General features: G+C 39.9%; 1 protein-coding gene across 3 annotated transcripts in view; it reads left to right on the plus strand.

The window, feature by feature from the left end:
* The window catches only part of nf1a (neurofibromin 1a), a 256,060-nt gene that overhangs the window by 99,555 nt on the left and 144,754 nt on the right, over positions 1-11,751 (plus strand). For all 3 annotated transcript variants that reach the window (XM_032506717.1, XM_032506735.1, XM_032506726.1), the window contains exons 25-28: positions 6,056-6,237; positions 6,333-6,544; positions 8,469-8,630; positions 8,745-8,842. In XM_032506717.1, the coding sequence (XP_032362608.1) occupies positions 6,056-6,237; positions 6,333-6,544; positions 8,469-8,630; positions 8,745-8,842 (654 nt within the window). The remainder of the gene's footprint in view (positions 1-6,055; positions 6,238-6,332; positions 6,545-8,468; positions 8,631-8,744; positions 8,843-11,751) is intronic.

Genomic DNA, 11,751 nt, shown 5'->3' on the forward strand with positions numbered 1-11,751 from the left:
TGAAATGTTAATCTGGCGAGTTATAGGTCCTGACCAGTCCGGCACAGAGGCTTTCCTCAAAACTTTAGGAAAGGAATTAAAATGTGAGAGATATTTAATATCCCAGTCTGTCTGTGCTGTTGGTGTTTTTATACAAGAAGCTGGCATGATTTAAAGTGGAGCACACTCCTTATAAATTTGTTTTTATTATACCAACTCTTTTAAGACGCTAATAATTTGACTGTAACAGTGCTGATCTTTTTGAATTTGACTGTTGTTGCAGCAGTAGTCATTTGCATAAAAACGGGGCAAGTTTGTACAATGATGTTGCATATTGCTTGGGGGTTTGAGATAAAAGGGCCCCAAGCAGCTATGGATCTATTATGATGTCATCATGATGCCCAATAATTAGAAGTGTGGCCTCACAACAAGAAGGTACCGGATTCAAACCCTGGTCGTCCTGGGCCTTTCTGTGTAGAGTGTCTGCGTGGGTTTTCTCCGGGTTCTTCGGTTTCCCCCACCACTACTTTGCCTGTAAGCAGTCTTTTATCATGAACTTGCAAAAGACCAATTAGAAACCTGGTTACATGTATACATGGTGGAGAAATCAGCGTATTTTAGGAGAAATCTACCTGGGGAAAACAGGTTTCTCTAATCCCCTACCCTACTGGAACCAGGTGTCTTGTTTAAATGACCGGTAAGAAATCAGCTTACTGGAGAAAAACAACTGTAACCAGATTACTAAGTACGTAACTAAGTAGTAAACGCACTGACTATGGTTGGCAGGTAGAAGTGCCGCATCATTATGTTTTATCACCATTATACAGGCTTGAGGAAAACCCTAAAAATGAATCACATAATTTGCTTTCACATAAAAAATTTGACAATTTGCATATTTATGTGTTGATATTAATAAGAAACCCAATATGTTAAAAAGAAATAGGAGGACTTTGTCTGAAGAAATGCTCATTTTACAGGACATCACATAATATTGCAGAATATCTTTTTGTGGCCTCTAGCTCATATATTGTAGGTGCCCTGTGTGTTATGGAATTGTTAGGCTGAGCATACAGCCTTCTGGAACTTAACAAAAAGCTTTGTTTGCTCTTCATAATACTGGCACAGGGCATCCAACTAGGGTTGAGTACCAAACTCAATGCGTTTTTTGGGTACCGGCCAAATAACTCCGCTACTACCAAGGACCTATTCACGTTAAATCAAACGGTGCCAAATTTCGGTACCCGAGAGTGCATAAGCGTGAGATATCTGTCCACTGCATGTGGACAGAGAGTGCAGCTCAGCTCCGACACAAACACACACAGGCAGAGCTGTGCTGCGGACGGAGCAAAACTACGTTGATTCGGCAGTTTAAGTGACAGAGATTTACTGCAATGCTGTTAAAGCGGTTGCAAGTGTGGTTACAGTTTTTAAAACTCCATGCAGACAGCATATAAAATGGCGAGGTATGGTTAGGCAGGCAAGGCAAGGCAGCTTTATTTGTATAGCACATTTCAGCAACAGGGCAATTCAAAGTGCTTTACACGAAATCAGTTAAACAGATAAAACACAAGTACAAACAGTTAAAAATCATAAGCATTAAAAACTAATAAAACACATGAATAGACAGTTAAAAACAAAATAGATAAAACACAAGAATAAAAGTTTAGAAAAGTTTAGAAATTTAAAGAAATGAGCAGTCATTTAAAGAAAGGCAGCATCAAACAGAAAGGTCTTCAGCCTTGATTTAAAAGAACTGAGAGTAGCAGCGGATCTACAGGTTTCTGGGAGTTTATTCCAGATATGAGGAGCATAGAAACTGAAAGCTGCTTCACCCTGTTTAGTTCTGACTCTGGGGACAGAAAGTAGACCTGTTCCAGATGACCTGAGAGGTCTGGGGGGGTCATAGTGTAGTAGCAGATCAGAAATGTATTTTGGACATAAACCGTTAAGTGATTTATAAACTAGCAAGAGTACTTTGAAATCAATTCTTTGAGACACAGGAAGCCAGTGTAAAGACTTCAGAACTGGAGTGATGTGATCCAGTCTCTTGGTCTTAGTGAGGACTCGAGCAGCAGCGTTCTGAATCAGCTGTAGCTGTCTGATTGATTTTTTAGGGAGACCTGTAAAGACCCCGTTACAGTAGTCAAGTCTACTGAAGATGAAAGCATGGACCAGTTTTTCCAAGTCCTGTTTACACATAAGTCCTTTAACCCTTGATATATTCTTAAGGTGATAGTAGGCTGACTTTGTTATTGTCTTAATGTGGCTGTTAAAATTCAGGTCTGAGTCCTTGACTACAGCAAGATTTCTGGCTTTGTCTGTTGTTTTTAAAATTGTTGTTTGAAGCTGAGCGCAGACTTTTAATCGTTCCTCTTTTTTTCCAAAAACAACTACCTCAGTTTTTCCTTCATTTAATTTCAGAAAGTTCTGGCACATCCAGTCGTTAATTTGTTCGATGCACTTAGTCAGTTTTTGTATTGGACTATAGTCCCCTGGCGATAAGGTTATGTAAATTTGTGTGTCGTCCACATAACTATGGTAACTTATTTTGGTTTTCTCCATAATCTGAGCCAGTGGAAGCATGTAGATGTTAAACAGAAGAGGCCCCAGAATGGAGCCTTGCGGAACTCCGCACGTCATATTTGTACGCTCAGATGCATAATTACCTATAAACACAAAGTAATCCCTATTCTTTAGGTAGGATTCAAACCAGTTTAGTACTGAGCCAGAAAGGCCAACGCAGTTTTCCAATCGGTCTAGTAGTATGTCGTGGTCGACCGTGTCAAATGCAGCACTGAGATCAAGTAATACTAAGATTGAAATTTTGCCATTATCTGTGTTAAGGTGGATGTCATTAAAGACTTTGACAAGAGCCGTTTTAGTGCTGTGGTGTGGTCGGAAACCCGACTGAAAGGTATCAAAACTGTTGCTTAGTGACAAGAAATGGTTGAGTTGTTGAAAGACTACTTTTTCAATGATTTTACTTAAAAACGGAAGGTTTGATATTGGCCTATAGTTGCTCATTAGTGACTTGTCTAGGTTGTTCTTTTTTAAGAGTGGCTTGATTACTGCAGTTTTCAGGGCCTGTGGAAAGATTCCTGAAAGAAGAGATGTGTTCACAATCTGTAGAAGATCAGAAGTCAAACAATTGGAAACATTTTTGAAAAATCCCGTTGGTAGAATATCAAGGCAACAGGTCGAGGTTTTCAGATGTTGAATAATGTCCTCTAAGTTTGTATGGTTGATCGTGTGAAATTCTGTCATATTGGAACTATTTTTGCTTGAACACTGTGACAACACATATCCTGAACTTGATATGGAGGCACTGACTGTTAGTCTAATCTTCTGAATTTTGTCTTTGAAGAAGGAGGCAAAGTCATTGCAGGCCTTGGTAGATAAAAGTTCAGATGCTACTGGTACTGGAGGGTTTGTTAACCTATCAACAGTAGCAAACAAAGCACGTGAATTATTATTGTTTCTAGAGATAATATCAGAGAAGAAGGACCTTCTTGCATTCCTCAGTTCCAAATTATAAATGCGAAGTCTCTCTTTATAGGTGTTATAATGGACCAGGAGATTTGTTTTTCGCCACCTTCGTTCAGCTTTCCTACACTCTCTTTTTACTGTTCTCACCAGTAGGACATTTCTCCATGGAGATCTTTTCTTACCAGAGACAACTTTGACCTTAGTGGGAGCAATGGCATCGATAACATTTGTAATTTTACAGTTGAAATTATCTACAAGCTCAGTGACTGAGAGCCCAGAGAGGGCGGGTGTGGAGGAGAAAAGCTAAATGTTTCACTGGTGTTTTCAGTGATATACCATTTTCTGATTATCTTTGTTTGGACACTTTTGGGCACAGAGATAGTGCCGTTAAAGAAAACACAGGAATGATCAGAGAGAGCAACGTCAGTTACCACAACCTTGGAAATGTTCAGACCCTTTGAGACAATCAAGTCCAGAGTGTGCCCCCTTATTGGTTAGGGGCTGTTCTTTTTTTAATAAAGGGGCTACCGGAGGAGTTTTGAAATCTTTAGTCAACATAGACCTGATCCTCCATTTGCCAGCAATACATTTTTCAGTTACCCTCCAAAACGATTGGGGGGAAAAAAGGCATGACCCTTTTTGACAATTTATAATGCTTTCTGTACGGGTTTGCTCTTGGCAAAGATGTACAGATAACCATTGTTTTTTTTACAACCATAACACACATGATTTAACCTCTGCTTTCTCATCTTACACATCATACTCCACTATTATGGTGGCCATTTCATTAGATTTACTCACTAACATTGTTGTGGAAACACAATAAGTTAATCCTCTTGTAAACTATTATTCACAAGAAGTAAATCAATTAAACATTGAGACCATTCGACAAAGTACACTGGGTAACAACCCATATTGACAGCTGGCCTGCCAAATCACTCAAACACTACAGGTTGTCTCCTTGGAACTACAGCTCGCGCTACAGTCCCCCTACAGGTTGTCTCATAACTGGAAACTTTACACATTGTTCGTCTGCTATTTTATTACTATATTCACTTCTGAGACTTTTTTTTTGCGAGAAATCAACTATGTAGGGCTCAAATATGGGCGGTTTTACGAAAATTGATGGCTGTTGCAAATTTCGTCCGACTGTCAGATTTCAGAAGTTCCACAGTCTGACGTGACAGCCGCGGGTCCTAGGGTTGCTGGCATGCCAAATTGCACAGTACACAAAACCGGGTTGGGCTGTCCATCTCGTTGTGAATTGGCTGGAGCTCTCTCAGGAGACTCGTAGACGAGATGCGTTTATATATATTATATATTCCCAATCTTTTGTTGAAATAACTCAACACACATATCGTTATAATGCACCACAATTATTGCGGGCGTAACAAGCTCTCTGACTAACCACGGAACTGGAAGAGAAATGGGAGAGCGTCTGACAGGGCAGAAAGATACCCGTCTCCCTTTTCCTCAATGGGTGGTTACGGGCACACACCCTTTAAAAAAAAAATAGTCATGTTGCTGTCACATTTTTTACATAACAGCATTTTGACAGCATGAAAGCAATTTTTGTTGGGTCAGACCCATCTGCTAGCGACGGGGGACCGAGTCTGGGAGCTACATGGAAAATTATGCACCAAACAAGCCATATTTTTCTGTTTTCTTGAATACAAAAAGTTGGATGACCTTCCCCCGTGGACTAAAAAACATTGGGTGACCTTCCCCTCAACAAAGAATAAAAAGACATGACCCTCCCCTATTTTCCTCCGGTGGTCCATTCCATAAATACAGAACGGTCCCTTAACGTTAGACTTCCTCTGTCACATGTAGGCACCACTATGCTCCGTTGACTCACTGACAGGCTGAGGTTGTAGGGCAAGGCAACTTTATTTCAATAGCACATTTTAGCAATAACGGATTTTAAAACACTTTACATAAAATATGAAAGAGCAGTTTAAAAAGAGATAGAAAATAAAAACAGGTTAACATAGAATAAGTAATACAGTTAATACAAATACAAGAATAAAAGTTTCAGTGCAGTGTAAGAAATTAATAGTTTTTTGAGTTAATAGGTTGTAGGGTTGGGTTTGGGAGGTAGGGAGATGTTTTATTTTGTGTGGTGTTAAAATGTGCTAAATTAATAAAAAAAAATGTTCTTAGTAAGTAGGATAAATAGGTTTGGAAATATTTTTACAACTGAAATTAATTTTTTGTTATTATAGTGAATTACCAAAAAAAGGTACCTTTGGGTACCGGAACCTGAATTCCAGGTACCCACATCGGTACAAATACCGAAAAAGTAAACTGTACACTACCCTACATCCAACCTGCCCTGTACTTCCCTACTGTAAATCCAAAGTCATGACCATCTGAGAACACATTTGAACAGGCTAAGCTCTAACATAGCGTTAACATACAGTATAGACGAGACTAAAATGAGTCAAAGGAAATGTCATTGTGTGTAATATCCAGTCTTTTAAATATATTGAGAAAAAAGACAGGTTGGCCATCTGAACTGGTGGTAAAATACCTGCATGGACAAGCCCTTTCTAATAAATTAGCTGTTGTTGTTTGTGGTGGTGTGTAGGTACTTCACCCTGTTCATGAACCTGCTAAATGACTGCAGTGAGGTGGAGGATGAGGGCCAGGCAGTGGGAGGACGAAAGAGAGGAATGTCCCGTCGCCTGGCCTCCCTCCGCCACTGCACTGTCCTGGCCATGTCCAACCTCCTCAACGCTAATGTAGACAGTGGCCTCATGCACTCTATTGGTAAGTAAGCACAATATTATTGGTCATAGAGTTTGAAAAATGCAGCTTTTTTAAAATAGAAGTTACCAACTGAGTTTTTGCATCTTTCTCCTCAGGTCTGGGCTACCACAAGGACCTGCAGACTCGAGCCACTTTCATGGAAGTGCTGACCAAGATCCTGCAGCAGGGAACAGAGTTTGACACTCTGGCAGAGACGGTTCTCGCTGACCGATTTGAGAGGCTAGTGGAGCTGGTCACTATGATGGGAGACCAAGGAGAGCTGCCAATTGCCATGGCACTGGCTAATGTGGTTCCTGGGTCCCAGTGGGTATGTACCTCTTTTTTTTAAACTTATTATCGGTTTCACACATTGTGTTGACAGTGGGCATAAATCTTAAATACCTCCACTCAACATATTGTATGTGATAAGACTTGTAGACAGGCGCAGAACATGGACTGCTGCTGTGCCTTAAGCTCCTCTGTAGCTTTTTTTGTTTAATGTTGTTCTATCTATTACTTATGTTGAGTTTTTTTACAAAATATGTGACGCTAAAGCGAGCCCTATCATACGTTATGATAGAGAACAACTTCTGCACTAGATCGTTGGTGAACAGTACTTTTTCATCAACCTGACCAACCTGTTGTCGTACCTGCTAAAGGGAGGACACAAAGGAGACAAATGAAACAATGCTTGTATGCAACTCAACATCAGTAAAACAAATCAGCTGATTGCGGACTACAGTAAGCAACAGAGAAAAGAACACAGCCTCTATCTCCATCAACAAGATTACAGTGGAGAGAATCAGCAGCTTCGGGTTCCTCTGGGTCAGCTCATTGAGGATCTGAACTCAACATACCAACACCATCACAAAGACTGCTAGACAGCTGCTTTTCATCCTCTGCTGGCTGAGGAGGTTCAACATGGACTCCAGGATATACTGCAACTTCTTCCGGTGCACCATCGAGAGTACCCTGACCAGCTTTATCCCTGCCATGGTATGGCCTTTGCACTGTCATCATCCGTAAGGCTTTACAGAGAGTGGTGAAAACTGCTCAGCGCATCACCAGGATGGAAAAGCCGTCCGTGGGTGAGACCTCTACATTCAGCGGTGCAGAAAGAAAGCCGTACAGATTATCAGAGGACGCAAACCATCCCATCCACACTCAGACAGTACCGCAGCATCTGGCCCCACTTAACCTGGTTCACGGACAGCTTCATCCCACAAGGCTTAAGACTTTTGAACTCTTGAGCTTTATACTCATCAAGCTTTATTCTCATTAACTTTACCTCTAAACCGTTTTATCTTTATACACTTAAGAGCTGTTTACACCTCTGTGTATAATAAATTTAATATTTAAATTGCGCTTTTCTAGTCTTAATGACTACTGAAACGCTTTTACATAATACAGACACCATTTACACACATTCATACACTGGTGGCCAAGGCTGCCAGACAAGGTGCCACCTGCTCATCAGATCACACACATTCACACGCCGATTGTGTCTTACCCAAGGACATTTTGACATGAACATTTTAGCCCTATAACTTGCACTATTTTCTTTTGGTCTTAGATACAGATTTTGCTGTGCGTTTTGTGTGTGTGTGTGTGTGTGTGTTTTGTTTTGTTATTTATTGATCATTGTTTGAGGTGCCTGAGGCTACTACTACCTACGGATTGCGATGGGGTACTTTCCATAAAATCAACTCTCAATGCAAATCAAACCAGGTATTAGGTTAACTGAAATAAAACCATAACAATCTTACTATACTCATTAGCAGCACTGTATGTGCCATTTCTGAGTCTGTAGCTCTTGAAAATTAGAGAGGGGGTGGCAAGGTGGAGGCTGGGGGTGTGGCCTTGACCAACTGCCACTTGGCAGGTTTAAAATCCATGATGTCTCTCTCTCTCATGGGTGGCCCAAATTCTCTGGGCGGGAAAAGCAAAGAAAGGGGGAGGTAACCTTGCCCCTTATGAACTCATAAGGGATGATTCTAGATTGGCCCATCTGAGCTTTCGTTTTCTCAAAGCAGAGCAGGATACCCAGGGCTCGGTTTACACCTATTGCCATTTCTAGCCACTGGGGGACCATAGGCAGGCTGGGGGTACACATATTAGTGTTAGACAACCTCATAAAGTGAAATTTTCATGCCATGGAGCCTTTAACATATATCCATAAAACTTTTTATGATATACAGTATATACTCAAATATATCGATTCAGTGATATACATGTGTTTGTTGTATTTTCAGGATGAGCTAGCCCGAGTCCTGGTAACGCTGTTTGACTCCCGCCACCTTCTCTACCAGCTGCTGTGGAACATGTTCTCTAAAGAGGTGGAGCTGGCTGACTCTATGCAGACTCTCTTCAGGGGAAACAGCCTGGCCAGCAAAATAATGACCTTCTGTTTCAAGGTAAAAAACACAGCACAACCCCTGCTATGAAATAATTAGAAATGTCTGATCTAAAACCTCTGCCTACAAGGGGATTTTTATATTATTGACTGGATTTATATTGTCTTTTGTCAGGTATATGGGGCAGCATACTTGCAGAAGCTACTGGAGCCTTTATTAAGAGGGGTTATCACCACCCCTGAACACATCAGCTTTGAGGTGGATCCCACCAGGTAAGTACATGCATCATCATGTTCTGACAACATTTATTAATTACAGACAGTTAGTCAAATAAATAATCCAACAAGACAAGAACTCATTCTAAACTATTGTTGTTTGTCTGTGTTATATAGAAGATCTCACAGTAAAATACTGAGAGAATACTATGTGGTATTGTCAGATATTCTCTATACATTATTATAAATAATCAGTAATCAAGGCTGTCAATTGAATACAATATTTAATTGTGATTAATCTCATGATTGTCAATACATAACTCGCAATTTAGCACAAATTACTCAACATTTGTTTTTATCTGCTCTAAATGGACTTTCAAGTTTCTCTTATCAACATGGGAACAGACAAATATACTTGCTTAATGCAGATGTCTGTTTTTATAGAAAAAATCCAAAACAGTGACAAATACTAGGGCTGTAACAATATGCAATATGAAACCAAAATTGCGACACTCAGATCCACGAACCTGTGTTGTGAAGTGTAAAGGCAGAATTGCGACACACCTATTCCAACTCCCAGAGTTATCCTTCCCATCCAGATCCAACGCTCCCACATCTTTAAATTACTATTAGTATTAGTTCTTTTGGTGCCTTATCCCTGTTTTGTCTGGTAAATTTAGTTAACTGTGCAGACGGCTAAAAGCAAAGGTAATGCTTACGGAGGTGTAACATTATGTTTGTTTCCGTTTCCTGACGCTGGTTCAGTAAACTGTCGTTAGCATCCTTAGCACCAGAGATGGCTAAAATACTCACTTTCCATACTTAAGTAGAAGTACAGATACTTGTGTTAAAAAATACTCTGTTAAAAGTGGAAGTACTGATTAAACTTCTTTACTCAAGTAAAAGTAACAAAGTACAAACTTGGAAATTTACTTAAAGTATAAAAGTAAAAGTAGCCTTGCAAATTTTTTATGCAAAGCTACCTAGAGCACTCAAATGTTACTAGAGAGACGCTGAGAAACTTCAGTGGACATGGAGGACATGTCTTTATATGGCAAAGGCTACATTTTAAATCGATGTCTACCAATAGGCCTAAAACATCCCATATATGATTATAATGACAGAAACTGGGACTCCAGGTTAACAAGATTCTGACTCATTAGCAAGATATAAATTCAGTTGTAATTCTGTGAGAATTCACAGATCCAGTTTCTATTTTTAATCTTTCCCCTAACATGTAAATGAATCAACATGTATGTGTGTAATCAAATACAGCTTTTGGAAATAAAATAAAGGACTGAAATATGAATGACTAAACAGACATTAATGAAGAAGTTCCCCAGCACATTGACCAGGAGTCCTTCTTGATGCCTACTGTCTCAAACATTTCTCTCAGATAAGACTGAGGATGATGGGAATGTCTTGCTGTTTTCTTCATTTTCAATCATGTCGCCCTCATACTACTATGTGCTAACATTAGCGCCATCAAGGCACAATGATTTGCTGTGAATTAATGCAGAATGCAGAATCTGTTGAGTTGTCTTAGTCGTGCGTCAAATGCAACGTACAGTAGATCTATTCCCCTCCATTTAGATTGAAAATGGTATTGATGACGTACACAATAATAACGATAACTCCAGTGAAAGGATGTGAAAGTTGAGAACTAGATTAGGACTGGATTAAAGATGATTCTGGTTTCCAACGTCCCCCCAGGTGTTAAAACAGACGGACACGACTTCTCTCTAGCTAAGTTTCCATCCACTTGTCAATTGAATTACAGTATCTGCTCGGTCAAAAAAAAAAAATATGCGAATAAAGCTGGTGAAAGTGTTGATGCTTCATTAAGATCAACGTGAAACCCAGCTAACAGGTGAAGAACACACCAAAACCACTAGCTAACTTAGGCCTACTTTAAATGTGAAGAACTATAGACCAATACAACAGGCTTATGTGAACTGAAATCATGAGTTATACAACTTACAGTTCTCAAAGACACACACACAATATCAGCTGGTTATCCTCTGGACAGCTAGTCTCCTTTTCATTTCTCTCACTTTTTTTCCCGTGTGGAGCGCGCACCTGCTCGCGGTGCGTGGCGCGTGTCCGCGCTATTTTCCGACATAACCTCTTGTACAAAACGAAAGTTACGAGCCAATTTTGTAAAATGTAAGGAGTAGAAAGTACCAATATTTGTGTTAAAATGTAAGGAGTAGAAGTAAAAAGTCGCCACAAAAATAAGTAGTAAAGTAAAAATATCAGAAAAATCTACTTGAGTACAGTAACAAAGTATTTGTACTTCGTTACTTCCCATCTCTGCTTAGCACCATAGCTAGTGTTGACCAGGCTGGCTGCTAGTTGGCTTGTGGCTAACTGTGGATGTGTCCCCAGACTGGGGCTGTTGTCAGCCTTATCCCGACTGAAGCCTTGCAGCACCGGGAGATTAAAGCAGACAAACTGGGTTGTGTTAACTAGCTAAATTACTATTAGATTAGTTGTCCATCTATACAGTTAATGTTACTGATGAATTTGTGGTAGCCCAGAGTTGTAAACTGTGGTCAAAACAATGATACTAAAAATAACTCAGTGTGTTGAACAGTGTCATAATCTTATGTTATCCACCAAGAATTAGCTAACGTTATAGACCTAGCTAGAATTAGCATTAGGTACTTGTTTGTTAACACCTTTACAGTAGGCACCAAAGCACTTTTCCTCTTCGGTCCCCTTACAGGTTGGAAGGAGATCTGTCTATTACTGTTACCATTATTATTCTTATGTCTCATTCAATTGAGTTAGTGAACCACTGAAACAGTCTTGGAAACATTATTTTAAGGTACAAAAGAATTAGGTCTCTGTTGTATTACTGTGTTGCAAAGTGGGATGTAATCAATGACAAAACAATGTCATATGTCAGAAAAAGTTGTAATTTGTTTACTCTGTCCTGACTGAGAAGCAGACGTCATCGGCGT

Source organism: Etheostoma spectabile, chromosome 3 (genome assembly GCF_008692095.1).
Source record: "Etheostoma spectabile isolate EspeVRDwgs_2016 chromosome 3, UIUC_Espe_1.0, whole genome shotgun sequence".
Classification (NCBI taxonomy): domain Eukaryota; kingdom Metazoa; phylum Chordata; class Actinopteri; order Perciformes; family Percidae; genus Etheostoma; species Etheostoma spectabile.